The following is a 15,144-nucleotide window of genomic DNA, read 5'->3' on the forward strand; positions in this document are numbered from 1 at the left end:
TATCTATTTAAGAAAGAGAGGGGGGGGGCAGGAGGGGGAAGAGAATAAAGATATGATGCACCAATGCAGACCAGTTCATTGCTATTAAGAAGTTGGATATGGTTATTGTCCGTGAGAGGGGGGCAGAGAGTTCAGGAGCCTCACAGCCTGTGGTTACAGGCTGTTGGCCAGTCTGGATGTTCTGGCCTGTATAGACCTGTACCTTCTCCCTGAGGGCAGCAGATGGAAAAGGTGGCGCGCAGGGTGATGTTGGTCCCGCAGGATACTGTGCACCCTCCTCAGACAGCGAGTGGGGAAGATATTACTGATCTCTGGCAGACTTGTTCCAATAATTCTGCCAGCTTCTTTCACCACCCGCTGGAGTGCTTGCTGATCGGCCTTGGTGCAGCTGGGGAACCACACTAGAAATCCATCCATTTTAATTGCACTCCCCCTCATGTGTTACTGTGACAGGCTGCTTGCAAAAAAAGTGCCTAAGATACTATTTAAAAGTTGTTCTTTGTTGAGTCAGTTTTTATATTTGAATGATTCACAGGTAAAAACAAAAAACAAAAAAAAAATGATTGGTGCACACGCAGTTCACAGACAGTAGCTTTTTAACTATTGTACAGTATTATACTGAAAGTCCAAATAACCCGCTACTACTGTCTAACGCTGGCAATGTCTTGGTACCAGTGATGGGAATGACAGCGTTACAAGTAACGGTGTTACTAATGGCATTACTTTTTACAGTAACAAGTAATCTAACTAATTACTATTCCTATCATTACAACGCTGTTACCCTTACTAACAAGAAAATGCGGTGCGGTCGCGTTACTATTTTTCAACAAACAGACAGTTGAAGCTGTGTTCAGCTTACCGCACCTTATATCAGTTGCACGGAAGTAGTTGTAAGTAATCTGGGCGCTACAGCTTTAAGCAGCTGTGCGCGCTCCCGTGGGTGGCAATCACTTTCTTGCAGATGATCACTGTTTGGCACAACACCTGTCTAACCTTTCTGAACAAGGAAATTACTTCTGATTTGATCACTTCCAAACTCGCCCCGATTTTCTACACAGCTCAATTAGTTCTGATTCGACCTCATTTTTATTCGTTGACAAAACTGTCAATACATGTGATCATAGTTATCCTGTTTTCGTCAGAAAAAAAATGACAATTATTGGTTAATGAAATGAACACTCATTTTTGGAGAAAAACATTTATTGTCACACAATATCAGACATGAAAGCATAACAGCCATACTGATTAAAATTTATTTTATTGAAAGTGAAAAAACAAATTTTTTGTAGCCACATATAACCATTAAACTTTTAGCATCATGAAAGCGTCACACACTGTAAACAGGTTGCTGTAAATTTTACAGCAATTTACTGCCAGATGGATGCAAGTAATTAGCTGTAAAAGGATTCACAGGAATCGTCTTTGTAAGCACTTTTTACATCCTGCTGAAACAGCATTTTCTATAAATTTGCTTTGACGGGATTTCACAGAAATTTACATTTACAGTAGTTACTGCACATTTATTTATTTTTGCTGTGTGTTTGTCTATCTACAGTGAAGTAACTGTTATTTACAGTAAGCTTACTGTAAAGAAAATTACATTAACAACTGTGTGTAGCTACCAATTATAAGATCTGTTTATTGCAAAAAACTAGACTATAAATTCTTTTATGGATTAATGAGGCCGTAAAAATTTAGGTGATATTGATCCAGTTGACTAATATAATACTGGCGATAACACAATTAACCTAAACATTTTTTGAAAGCAGACAGAAACAAATGAATGCTCTCCATAAGTCTGTTTAATGTCAGAAAGTAAAAAGAAAAGTTTTTGTAAACAATGTAGACAAGACTGCAGTCTATTATGAATTATCATGCAGATATTATCCAATTAATTACACACCTTGTATTAAACATTGATAAGCCAAATATTTAAGCTTCTTTTAATTTTTATAAATCAGTATTATAAGCTTTCCCCTGATCTTACACTTGCTATTCACAGAATTACAGTGTAGTTACCAGTTTCACTGTGTGAGTCAAAGGCAAATGTGACCATAATAAATTCTTTCCAAGGAACAAATAAAACGTCAGAACTGTGCAGCGTGCAGAATAAAGTTTTACAGCTGTGTTGTTGAGATAAAAATGAAGTGTTTAAAGATTGTCGTGGCCTACATTATAATGAAATCATCAGGTAATAAAGAAACAGAATACACTGCCAGGATTTTATTTTCAGTTCTGAATGTCTCAGTCCCACGTTAAAGAGAGCAAACTACAGCTCAGCTCCCACAGCTTCTCCGCCACGTTGTCATCTTTGGCAGCCGCAGAACAGTTAGCAGGAGCACAGTCACTGTAAGCAAGGATGTATCACGTGAGCACTTTGTTCACTTGTGTAACACGAACATTTTATGAGCAAATAACACTCTGCTTGTCAGCCACTGTTGCTTAAAGACTATAAGTCAACATTAACAGTGGCTTCTTTTTCTAAATTTGTACACTAGCAAGCATGAAGAACATCCAATGAATCAAAAGTTTGCCATTAAAAATGTTTTAGGAATTTAATATTCAGTTGTAACCAAATAATGTAGAATAATCTACACTTTTTTATTTATTTAACAAAATCAAAAAATACAATCCTGCAGTTTTTAAATACTTTCTGTTCTGCGTTGCATTTGAATAATTCATTTTGCTTCCGACTTTCTTTAATGGAGAGAAGCTGTTATTTCATATATTTTGCCTGAAAATTGTGGGTTAGCACTGTTGCCGCACAGCAAGAAGGTCCTAAGTTCAATTCCACCATCAGGCCGGGGTCTTTCTGTCTGGAGTTTGCATGTTGTCCCCATGTTTGCGTGGGTTCTCTCTGGGTACTCCAGCTTCCTCCCACAGTCCAAAGACATGCAGTTGGTGGGGATAGGTTAAATGATCAATCTAAATTGCCACAAAAAACTGCTGAACTTGAGATCTAGTGTGGCAGAATGGACATTTTAATCTTAACAAATGTGTGCTCTCCTTTAAATATTAAACATTATAGTTATAATATCTAATACATTATAATATTTATATCTGTAGGTAGTTTGTATACACTCCTTTTCTGTGTACTTATTTGTAATATTTATATAAAGTTGTATATATTATATATATTGTGGAGATCAGGGAAATTTTACTGCTATTGTTAATAATCATCATCATTACCATTGCATTAATAATATTATCTACAGCATTGATATTGCATTCAGATGTTTAAACAGTGTGTGTGTTTCAGAAAGACTAAGTTGACAGGAAATTGCAGGTTTGCAGAGTGTGCCTTTTGCAGAAGTGAAACCGAAAGCAGAGTCTAAGTGCAGGTTATTCTGAGGAGCTGTTTGGACGAGGCTATGTGAATAACTAGGTTATTCAAATTGTCTGTTATACTTTTATATTCTTTTATTAAGCTTTTAGTAGAGGTTCTTGATTATAACATTTATTCAACATAGTACATATAGTTTTAGTTAGGTTATTACACATAAGGATGAGCCTCTGTTCTGGTAAAAGGTCAGAAGTGCAACGGGTGAGATGAGAGAGCATGTAAGGCACGCACACACACACACACACACACACACACGCACACGCACGCACGCACGCACGCACACACAGAGACAGAGAGAGAGAGAGAGAATCATTGATAGGTGAGAGGTTAAGCATGTTTGCTTGTAACTGCGGGTTTGGAGAAGCGGCAGTCAAAAGGTTGACAGGAAACATCTGCCATGAAGACGGAGACAATGTTCTTTTCAAACTGTGTTAAAAGTCATTGTGGTTTTGAATTGACGTATGCATATATTGTATCTGATGACGCATGAGGGGGCGTCATTAAATTCAAACCCTGATGGTATAAAATATCTGCTTATGCTTTGATTAGTCGAAGATCAATTGCTGTCTGCGTACGGAGTGATCTTCCCACGCGTGTATTTCATTAAAATCAATTGTTTGACCAAGCTCTTCTGGACCATGGTTGTTTGTACTCTCCTTCCTTAATATTTGAACCTTAACAATATTTTTTGCACCATGACACTGTGTACAAACTTGGCAATAAAAGTGATTCTCATTCTAAAAATTTCATAATGGATACATCTCACCCTGGTCACCTACTTGCTGAACTCTTACCATCTGCCAGACAGTGCAGTTAGAGAAAGGACAGAAGGACTGAATAGCAGTTTTTTTCTCAGAGCTATAAAAAGCATTAAAATGCTACAATGTCCACTTGAATGTGATTGGTGTAATTAGGGGTTGTGCAATTTGAGAGAATAGAGACAGGTTGCTTTTGTATTATTTATCTTACATAGTTTTTTTTTTTTTACAGTTTATAGTTTAAAGTTTATAGACTGCTGTTAATGATCTTTACACTCTTGAGATTGCACTTAATTTTGTTGCAAATGTTACTGTAACAATGAGGAAATCCTATTCTATTCTGTGTTCTAGGAGCTGCTTTGCCAGGAGTGTAAAATGAGACTTTGCAGCAGATTTGAATCAAGTATACAAACATGCATACGTTTTCTGCATTGCCAAATGAATTGAAGCACATTCAGGTGACAATATCTGCACAGTTTACACTGCTGTAACGTTGCAGCTTAGCTTCATTTGTGATGTTAGTAATTCACGTCTAAGTTCCACATATGACATGTATTCACCTACCAGGGAATCTATATTGCATTTAAAACATGGTATTAAATGCATTACATTTTTCACTAAAACCTTGAACATGTTTTCAGCTTAAGTCATCACAGTGATTTGTCCAGGTTAAAAGAGAGACACTTTTGGGACACAGAAAACTCTGACTTTAACTGGACATTTATCTCTCTTCATATTTCACACCTTTAAATAACTGCTTCATGGCAAATATCTTTACTGTTCATCTGATTTAGTTTCCAGATTGCAAAATCTGAGAAAGTACTCTTTACTCTGAGCTGATGAGTTAAACATCATGTTTACCTTTCATTGGTTTAAAACTACTAAGTGTTGAAAGCCACTGTATTAATATGCTACTAGATTATGTGTAACAAGCTGCAATATAATTTCTGTGTGTTACAGCAAAAAGTGTACCTGTAGTATCCGCCACTCTCCTTCTCTAATGATGGGTCAACAGCACAGTAAATTGTTGTCTGCGCTCCCTGGACAGAGTTTTTGGTAAAAGGACTGACCATCTTCATGAAGAATTGCTGGACACCATTCAGATGACGAATTAACTCAGTCTGAACAACTCCAGGATGGAGAGAGTAGGTCGTCACTCCTGTGCCTAAAAGTAAGGAAAAAGTGAATGAAATCACCAACAGTAAAGCTACTAGTCATGCATTTGATTTGAACAGAAAACTGGCAAATTAAAAGAAAGAAATGACAGCGTGTAAGGTGCATTATTTACCTTCTAATCGTTTAGCCAGTGATCGGGTGAAGAGGACGTTGGCTAGCTTGCTTTGAGCATAGGCTTTATTCTTGTTGTAATGCTTCTCACTGTTGAGGTCCTCTAGATTTATGGAGCCCCAGGAGTGAGCCATGGAAGATACATTGATAATCCTAGCTGGTGCCGACTTTTTAATCAGGTCAAGCAACAAATATGTCAACAGGAAGTGACCTGGAGGAGGAGGAAATATGACTTAAAAATCCAATTTTCAGTTTCAGAAAACAGAGTGAGGGTAAGGTATTTGGAAATAGTGACACTTCACTAATTACGAAATACTGTACTTACCAAAATACTTACCTTAACTTGGTAAAGACTTTCACAATAAATGTACTACATCAAATAAATACCATAAGACAGAATGTGTTACAAAGACCACCCACAGCTTATATTTTAATTACGTTAAACTAAATAACAAACAACACAAGGGGCTCCTGTTATTTCAAGAGGAATGCTATCCTGCTGCACTAATTCTGCACAAAAACATCAAATTAAAAAGTGCGAGATGTCAGTTAAAAGTTTTGAGTCTGTTTCTTTTGGTGGGGCATGTTTATCAGACTTATGATGTGTGAAGTTATTTTCCTAAATATAATTAAAAGGGCAAAACCCTTTTTTAAAAACTACATTTCTATAATAACCACGAGGACACCTGTGATGTGTAAAATTTTGGTGAGACATCTCATGTTTGTCCAGTGTTGCATTATGTTAATGGTCAGTTAACACAAATTCATGTTGGAAACAACATTTCAACTGATGATCAGTGGTTCCGGAATCAGTTGATTCCAAAAGCTGGAATCAGGACATATTGTCGCAGGAAGATGACCTTTTACTTCATGTCTGTCTGTCATATCTAAAGCATGTGCTTAAACTTTACTGTTCTGCAGTAAAGTCATAAAAATGCTGATTATGAAAGAAGTGTTGCATTTAGGCTTAAGCGTCAGATCCAACTTCAACATCACGAAATGAGTATTGAAAAATTCTATGCATTTGTGACCTTTTGAAGGATTTGACAGCTGATGGGAGGGGCAAGTCAAAAGGGGTGGGACTACTCCAACCTGAAATTTGAACGCAACCCTCAAAATTGTGTTGACATGTTAATGCAGCCACGGATGGAAATTGCACTCAAGTTCATACGATACCATTAAAAAAAAAAAACGTCTTGGGCCAATGCTCATAGTAAGTTTTTGACTTTTAAATGTTTGGGAATCACCTTGTTGGTACACAAATATAATTTTATGCCTGTCAAATTGTGTCATCTTTGGCATTTTGTTGCAGATAGAGCTAACAAATGGGAAGAAATTATGTGTTACTGTGACAGACTGTTTGCAAAATAAAAGTGGCAAAAGATACTATTTGAAAGTGGCTCTTTGTTAAGTTGAGTCAGTTTTTATATTTGAATGATTTATAGGTCCAAAATAATAATAATAAAAATACAAAAGTCTGCTTCCTTGGGAGAAGAATATATAGAAGGGAGTGGAAGTGGAAGGTGTGGGTTAAGACTTTTGCATAGCACTGTGGGTCAGAGTGGTTTGAAGCCACTGCCTACCACTCCTCGAGTCATTTAGGATGTGAGGCACTGTTATTTACTTGTACCACTGAGTAAAATTAAATATTTCCTGTCATAAGCAGACTGTAATTTATTAACTCTATTAAAAACCTTTTAAAGAATTTTCAACCAGTTTTGTGTGCTTCCGTTTGAGTTTTACCTGAGATATTATTTTCTGATTTCTTTCACCCCATTTAAAGAAATCTTGGAAATGTCCTGGGACGTGCTAATTGTTTTGGGTACAACTTCATTTGTCAAATCTCTCCCCCCAAATCAAAAAGTCTGGAGAAGGATTAGTCGGTACTAATGTATAAGTCAGGCCAGGTGTGACTGAGGCCTGATTTTATTTACCCAGGTGATTGACACCGATCTGCATCTCAAAACCATCAGCTGTTTTCCCAAAGGGACAGACCATCACACCTGCATTGTTGATGAGGATGTTCAGCTTTGGCTCGTCTGTAGAAAAAAGTGAAAAAAAAAAAAAAATAAGGGGGGGGGGGTTTAAAAATATGCAACTTTTCATGTGTGTTCACATGGATGTTTCTTTAGCCAGAAAATCATTTTACCTTTGTTGATGGCTTCAGCAAATTCTCGTATAGACTTGCTGTCTGACAAATCAAGTTTCATGCAAACGACATGTTCATTGCCTGAGCTTTCGATGATGTCTTTCACGGCTGCGTTTGCTTTCTCCATGTCCCTGCATGCTATGATCACCTTTTCTGCCCCTACAAAGAAAAATAAAAGACGGGAGTTAAAACAGCACATGCACTGAATGCATGGCGAAAATACATAAAAGCAAGGTGTAGCTCAGTGGGTGGAGAGTGCCCTCTCATGACAAAATGTGCACATTACATTTTTCATAACTTGCGAAGCTTTTAATGGGGACAGTAAGAAAGACCAATCACTTAAGATATCAGAAACAACCACATTTCTCGGAAAAGACAAACACACAAAAAAAACTGAAACTAATCTGTCTGAGATACCCAAAGGCACATATAGTCACGTATGCTTTTGCAGTACATATAGTGCACTGCAAAAGCAAGATTGTTGTTTTTTTTTTTTTTAAAGTAACAGGCAGAAAGACCGACAAACAAGCAGCACCACAGCATGTCTAGCAAAGAAACACATCGTATAATGATATCTATGGGTTTCGGAGTCAGGCAGAGTCAGACTTGACTAACCGTTGACTGCAAAAGGATTTCTCCACATTTTCTTTTTTTAAATAATCCACAAACTACAAAACTTGTGCCCAAAGAATTCTAGAGCCAACTTTACACCCTCAGTCAATTATAAAAAAAGTTGGTCCTTACCAGGTCTTACAATTATTTAAATATATTCGATTATTCAGATTGAACAACACGTGCCATATTACACTGTGTCATTATTTAACAAAAAGTACTGCGGGAAAAGTCCATAATTTGACAGCTTGTAGCGCCACATTTAGCAGGAATAACTTTTCAAGTATCAGTCTCTCACATTGTTGCGGACACATGTTGGTGCACTTTTCTTTACAATATTACTTTAGGTCATTGAGGTTTGCATGCATTTATTCATGCACAGCGTTTCAATCAGGTTGATGTCCGGAATTTGACTGGACAAGTGCAACACATAGATTCTTTTCTTTTGCAGCCATTCTGCTAGAGTTGTTCTGCTGCATGACACACTTTTGGCCAAGTTTGAGCTGTCAGACAAACAGTCTCACATTTGACTTTAGAATATTTTGGGTTCACTAGATGAGTTCATAGTCGACTACAATGTGCCCAGGTCCTGTGGCTGCAAAACCCAAATAATCACACCTCCACCACCTTGCTTTACAGTTGGCATGAGGTGTAGGTGATAGTTTCCTGTATTTGGTTTTCACCAAACGTGGCATTATGCATTATTGCCAACCACTGGTCAACTTTTGTCCTAATCTTGTTTCTTCAGATACTTTTTCTCTAACCACACAACCCTTCCAGGCAATTGTTCAGTCTTTTTCTTAACTTTAACATTCAACTGAGGCTTGTAGAGTTGAAGATGTAGCTCTTGGGTTTTTTGCAATTTCTCTGAGCTTTGCATGACCTTGGTGCTAATTTTCTGGGACATCCACTCCTGAGAAAATTGGCAACTGTCCTGAATATTTTTTAATAATCTTTCTCAGTATAAAATAAGGGACTTCGTATTGTTGTTGTCGAAATGAAAAGCACACAATTGCTAATTTCTGGGCAGAACCTTAATTGTGTAATTCTCCTGTTACACCACATACCAAAGTTGGCCTTTTCAGCCATGTGCACATACAAAAATACTTTTTAAAATATTAATTAACATTAATACTGCTGTCTGCCATGTTACTGGCTTATTAGATATTTGCTTGAAAAAGCACTTGAACAGGTGTAGCTACTAAAGTGACCACTGAAAACAGCCTTTTCATTATAAGAGTGAATGGCTGTGTGTAACTAATTTTTTTGTTCTGACAAAACAAGACAATTTCATAAAATGACTGTAAGAAGACCCACTAAGGTAGGTGCAAAAATTCAGCTTCTTAATGTTGAATAATTGTCCACGACTATTCATTTTTTCTTCTAATTAAGACACACTAACACATTGCTTCATGCTCTGTGTCTGAGTTCATTTTGTCCTTGTATTTTACTATATCAAACAAGAACTGTGCCTAAAGATCTAAATCAGGAACTGGTTCCAAATTGTTCCATTACTCAGCTACTTTTCCTGACAGCCACATGTTGCACGACAATGATACCAACATCATGGGAGTGGAGGATTGCCACGCCTGAGTCATGCTCAGAATTTACACAGAACAATAGAACTTGTGTTAGCCTTCCTTATAATTTATCTACAGGAGAATCAATACTGGCAGATCTGTGTTTAAATAAACAGTTTTTATCGTAATCATTTTCTTGATGGCACGGCGCGGTTATATTGGAGCTTAGCAATAACTAGGGAGGACTCATGGTGGCAGAGGCAACTGCTATTGAGACTGTCCAAACTGACATAGGGCGGGGTAAACCCTGGACAGGCATCTAACACAAGCACACACTGTCAGCAGTAAAAAAAATTATTTCCCAACTTTTAGGACTATCAAAATCTTGTGTGTAACTATGATCCCCATTGCTGATCCACTTCAGGGTTATGGGGGAACAGGGTGAGAGGCACGCCATGCCCTGGATGGATTTATACTCAACGGATGGCCAGAAACATCCATCCATCTATCTTAACCAAATTCACGTCCGCACCTGCAACCAATTTAGAGGCAGCAGAGTGTGCAGTGGATCCAAATGTGGCCTCACAGCAAGAAGGTCCTGACCTTGAACCTGCTGGTCAGGTGAGGCCTTTCTATGTGGGGTTTGAACGAGTTTCCTCCAAGGTTTACTTCATTGTAGTCTTTTATCTGTGCATCTAAAAGTCAACATTTCCTGCTAATATTTCCCTTTTCCTCCTAATTCCATATCCTGATACGTAACACAAATAATCCCCACTTTAAAAAAAAAAAAAAACAGTTGAGAGTTAAGAAAGGCTTAAAATTTCATGATTTCAGTCAGACGAACCTCTCTTTGCCAGATCAATGGCAGTTTCTTTGCCGATGCCAGTGTTTGCTCCAGTGATGACAACAACTTTTCCCTCCAGCTTTTCATCACAAGACCAGCTGCGCCGGAAGACATTTCTGGGATGTTGAGAAAGCAGACTTAATGTCACAATCAGCAACACAGGAGTGATATGGCAAAACACGCAATTACACAACTGTAACTTAACAGAAAACTCTTTCAACTTCCAACAACCCGCAGCAAAGAAAATATTATCAACAACAATCTAGTCTAACGTAACGTATTAATAAATAACCCGACGTAATTTTATTTATTTATCGATCATGCAGCCTTAACACAAACTCAAAAACTTTCAGACTGAGGGATTTTGAGGTTTATGTAAAGTCTGCTTACCTTAAAGACGACATGTCTCTGGATTTCAGAAGTCACCGAGACTCAAGTACCTCATCAAAACCCGAAATTAGTTACTGATCACTGATTCACCTCCACACGAAGCCCACAATGTTCATAGGAAGCCCCTGTAGTTAAAAAAAAAAAAAAACATAACAAGGCGGAAATGTCCAAGTGCAGTCAGACTTGACAAGCTGGATTTTCAACCAATCAACTGCTAGGCCGTCGGTGAACGAGAAAGCTGATTGGTTAACGTGGAAGTTTGAGTCTCATCCCCTAATAGGTGTGCTCGATTCGCGAAGGTGGGCTGCAGGCACGGGTGGGCAGGTCCGAGGAAGGAAATTGAAACAGGTTTTTCTTTTATTCTTTTCTCGAGGCTCTAAAAAGATCTCAGTTTATTCACTCCTCCTAGTGCTGCGATATTCGGTCAGTTCTTGCGCAATCTTGGTGACAAAGGCGTACTACCACTAATAATAATAACAACAACAACAATAACGATAACAGCAGTCTTTTATAGCTTTATATTTTACTTCTCTACATAGGCTTTCATAGGTTATTTTCTGAATAATATATGAAAAAGCATTTAGCCTACCTCATTTATATACAGTTTGCTTCGACGTAGCCAGACACTCGAAGTTTTTTGTCACTTGTTTTCAGTCCAGTCCTGATTGGTTGAACAACTTGACACAGACCTATGAATCAGGCACCTAACTCAAGGGTGTTGTGTCCACACATGACATCAGTTTAGCAAAGAAACCGTTTTTAGTTGCATCTTTAAGCACTTTGTTAATAGCGGCCTGTAGCTTGAACACATAATTTGTGTTTGAATTTGCCAAAAAAAAAAAAATGCCATGAGAGACAGTTCCACTGGTATAAAATATTAATATTATTATTAGCCACAAATGGTTATTCCCAAAGAGTTTTTAGCAGATAATCTGGCAGATTTCGGCATGCTGTTCAGTGTTTCCTCAAAAAAGTTGAGGAAACTGAACAAGTGGAAGACATAAGAGCGCAAACGTAAAAAAAGAAAACACATCAACTACAGTGCCTTGTACTTCTATGGGCCTGCAGTGCCTCGATAATGGCAATAAAATGATAACACTAACTAAAAACAAAACAAAACAAACAAACCCCAAAACAGTGTAGTGTTCCTTATGTTGCTTAAAAATTAAATGTATAGACCAAGCTCTTGTGGAAAAAAATAATTAGTTTATCATGTTAAAGTATGTAAGGCTGTTTAACCCACCAAAACACTGACACGGAACCTGAGATGAAATCAATTAATCCCAGTTTGTTGATGTTAGGATCCCTCTGTTTAGGATGCAGTGTTTTCAGTTTTGTTAATTTTCAGGATTTCTTCTGTATATTGATATTCAAAGGGTTTGTTTCACATCTAGATCTGGGGTTTTAGTTTATTTCTGATCCTTGTATCCCTTGAATTTCCATGACTGGTCTAGTGCCATTTTTGTCTCTTGTCTCATATCCCTTTGTGTCAAGTTAGTTGTAATTCCTCAGTGATTAGCCTGTAGTTCTGGTTCTCATTAGTTTTCTCTCTGTGTTTTGTGTTTCTAGCTTGAGGTCTTCTTATTTTTACTGACCTGTTCTCAGTTAAGGCTGTTTTGTATTCTGTCCCTCGTTTTAGTTTTCATGCTTCCTCTGTCTTCTCATGCCTTGTCTGTAGTTTTTTTATCTGTCTGTGATTCAACTTCTTGTCCTGTCTTGTCTCTCTTGATTGTTGACATCTGTGTTCCCACCTGTTTCCCATCCCTAGTGATGGGCAAAGCAAGGCTTCGTGAAACACTGAACTCCATCTCAACAGTGACACCTGCTGGCCCACTTTGCTATCGCCACATCTCGATATTTTTCTGTGAAACAACGACGCAGGCAAACCCTGCACGATTCCAAACAAAGCTACTTATTATACCAAACCGTCAGTAATTGATCATCACGTTTTGGAGAAATCTCCCCCAAAACAAGGAAAAAAAAATCTGAGACTGTTAAACACCGCAATCTGTGACTGTAGTCATCAGCAAAATTCTCCATCTGTTAACGTTCGCGTTCTTCACCATAAATCTATTCATTAAGTAAAACAGAGGGAAAACACTGCCGTATTTACTGTAATAGTCACACAGGATTACAGCTGTTTTGGGTTCAGCTGTCTTCGTTTTTTTGCTCACAGCCCTCAAACTTTGGATATATTTGTTTGAGTTTTCTGGGAGTTAACGTCGATCACATTTTCTGACCAATCGGAAAAATACATTTCAGGCATGTTTAACTCATCCTCTGCTTAGCAACCTCTAACCATGAGGGAGCTTTCCCGAACTTTACACTGCTATGGATTTTCCATATTGTAACACTGTGTTTTACTCAGTGTGAGCCTGGAGTTTTGGTTATAGTGAACCTGCATAACTCCAGTTGTTTTTGAGAATTTTTTTTTTTTTAAAGCCCCCCCCCAAAAAAAAAAAAATATATTGAGGAGTCACTTAATGCCACAAATGACATTTTCTGTTGAAAGTGTGCAACTCTCTCTCTTTCTGCTTATAGGAGTGAATGGAGCTCACCCACCAGTCTCTTTCCTTCTTGCTTTCTTCAATCTATATTCTAGTAATCATTCAAAAAAGATATTTATATATTGTGATATATAAATTACATAGGTTTTGTATACTTATATAGTGTTCTAGATAGTCTAGAATCTTCTGTCTAGTTTTCACAATCCATGAAATAGAGTATTGTTTTCTTTTACGCATGCGCATATTTAATTAAAATTGTCGCTTCAAAAAACATTGATTCAGTAATTACAAGTCCAAATGATTCTGGTTAATAAAAAATGGGAGTTTGCGCTTGGATATGTCTAGAAGCAGGAACTGGATCACCAAATCCTAGGCGTGGTCACGTGATCTGGGTGTTTTGACTCACGCTTCGGAGAAGCGTTTGGAAACATCCCCGCTTAAGAAGTTCAGCACAGTGTCGAAACGGCTGTTTCGAGCGTCATATCCCCTTGTTATGTTGTGTGTAGTGTCACCCTCGTCTTTGTTTTGTCCTCCCCTTTAGCTGTGTGCGCCCTGTCAACACACCAGAAATGGTCTCAGTGGAAAGATGGCTGTCAGGAAGCCTTTCTTAATCAAGGAATTAAAGAGAAAAGAATGACGTATGCCAATTTACACAAGAACTAGAGCAAAAATAATGAACCATCAGGTTTAGTGATTAATACGAACAGTTATTCATAGCGATGTGTAAAACACGGTGGAGACTTTGTCATGGTTTGGGGCTGCATTTCAGCCAGTGGTGTTGGGGATCTTGTCAAAACTGATAAAACTGTAAATGCATTAAAGTACAATCAGATTTTGATCCATCATGCAATACCATCTGGAAGGTGTTTGGCATTTTTCAGCATGACAATGATCCGTAACACTCTACCAATGCTGAACATTGGAACACTATCAGTGATGGACTGGCCTCTCCAGAGCTCGGACCTTAGCATTACTAAAGCAGTGTAGGATCATCTGGACAGAAAACAGAGTAAAAGGCAGCCAACATCCAAAGAAGAGCTTTGAATGCTCTTCGAGAAGCCTGGAGAAATATCCCTCAAGTTACTTAGTGTTCAAGCTAATTGCGTAGCCTTTAAAAAGATTTTTAACCCATTAACACTGACTTATTTACGGATGACTGCAGTAAGTAGTCATTTTTATACAACCAGCAAAAGTGCTGTATATGTTTTGACCAGCTGATGGCAGCATGTGACCATCTGTCACCCTCAAACTGAGACCGCTATACTTTGACGGCTCTGTGTTGGTGTGTTATGGCTGCAGACAGATTAACAGACTGGTATTTGGGTAAATCATGCCCTTGGCTGAGCTTGCTTTCTTCTGATAAATCATCTGTGGATATCCTCATTTTCCAGCAAGCCACTATGAATGGCTCATTCATACACTACAGACGTTACTGCAGCCTGACAGTGGACCTGCAGTACAGTCAGAAGGTCATTAGAACAGGAAACATTGTTGCGGTCATCAGCTGATTGTGCATAAGCAAACATTTCCTTCCTGTTTCTCTGCAGGATCAGTCAGCAAAGCGCATGCATGTGTGTTATCCATTATATCCATATATCATGTTGAAAACAAATCTGTTTTAACCATTGAACAGTGTATTGCTTTTGCAACAAAAAGCAAGTATTAAAAATAGTTGAATCTAATGGGGAAGGTTTTTTCACTTGGGCTCAGGTGCGGCAGCGTGTCTGTGGTTAG

At 38.1% G+C, this 15,144-nt stretch overlaps 1 protein-coding gene across 1 annotated transcript; it reads right to left on the reverse strand.

The window, feature by feature from the left end:
- Positions 1–1,242: 1,242 nt before the first annotated feature.
- Positions 1,243–12,643, reverse strand: rdh12l (retinol dehydrogenase 12, like). The gene is made up of 8 exons (XM_085286820.1): positions 12,499–12,643; positions 10,904–11,028; positions 10,514–10,629; positions 7,538–7,696; positions 7,323–7,427; positions 5,390–5,599; positions 5,074–5,266; positions 1,243–2,347 (listed from the first exon to the last, which is right to left on the reverse strand). Exons 2-8 carry the CDS (start codon positions 10,915–10,917, stop codon positions 2,245–2,247), a joined length of 900 nt encoding a protein of 299 aa, XP_085142946.1. The 5' UTR covers positions 10,918–11,028; positions 12,499–12,643; the 3' UTR covers positions 1,243–2,244.
- Between the last annotated feature and the right edge of the window lie 2,501 nt (positions 12,644–15,144).

The sequence above is a fragment of the Mchenga conophoros genome, linkage group LG9 (genome assembly GCF_057382185.1).
Source record: "Mchenga conophoros isolate Kocher_MC1m ecotype Shallow Benthic linkage group LG9, M_conophoros_male_GT1.1, whole genome shotgun sequence".
NCBI classification, from domain to species: domain Eukaryota; kingdom Metazoa; phylum Chordata; class Actinopteri; order Cichliformes; family Cichlidae; genus Mchenga; species Mchenga conophoros.

Coding starts and splice junctions, on each gene's coding strand:
- rdh12l (XM_085286820.1), bottom strand. Junction 5,600..7,322: donor GATCGGTGTCAATCACCTGG/GTAAATAAAATC, acceptor CTCCTCCTCCAG/GTCACTTCCTGTTGACATAT. Junction 2,348..5,073: donor GAGAGTGGCGGATACTACAG/GTACACTTTTTG, acceptor CCTTGCTTACAG/TGACTGTGCTCCTGCTAACT.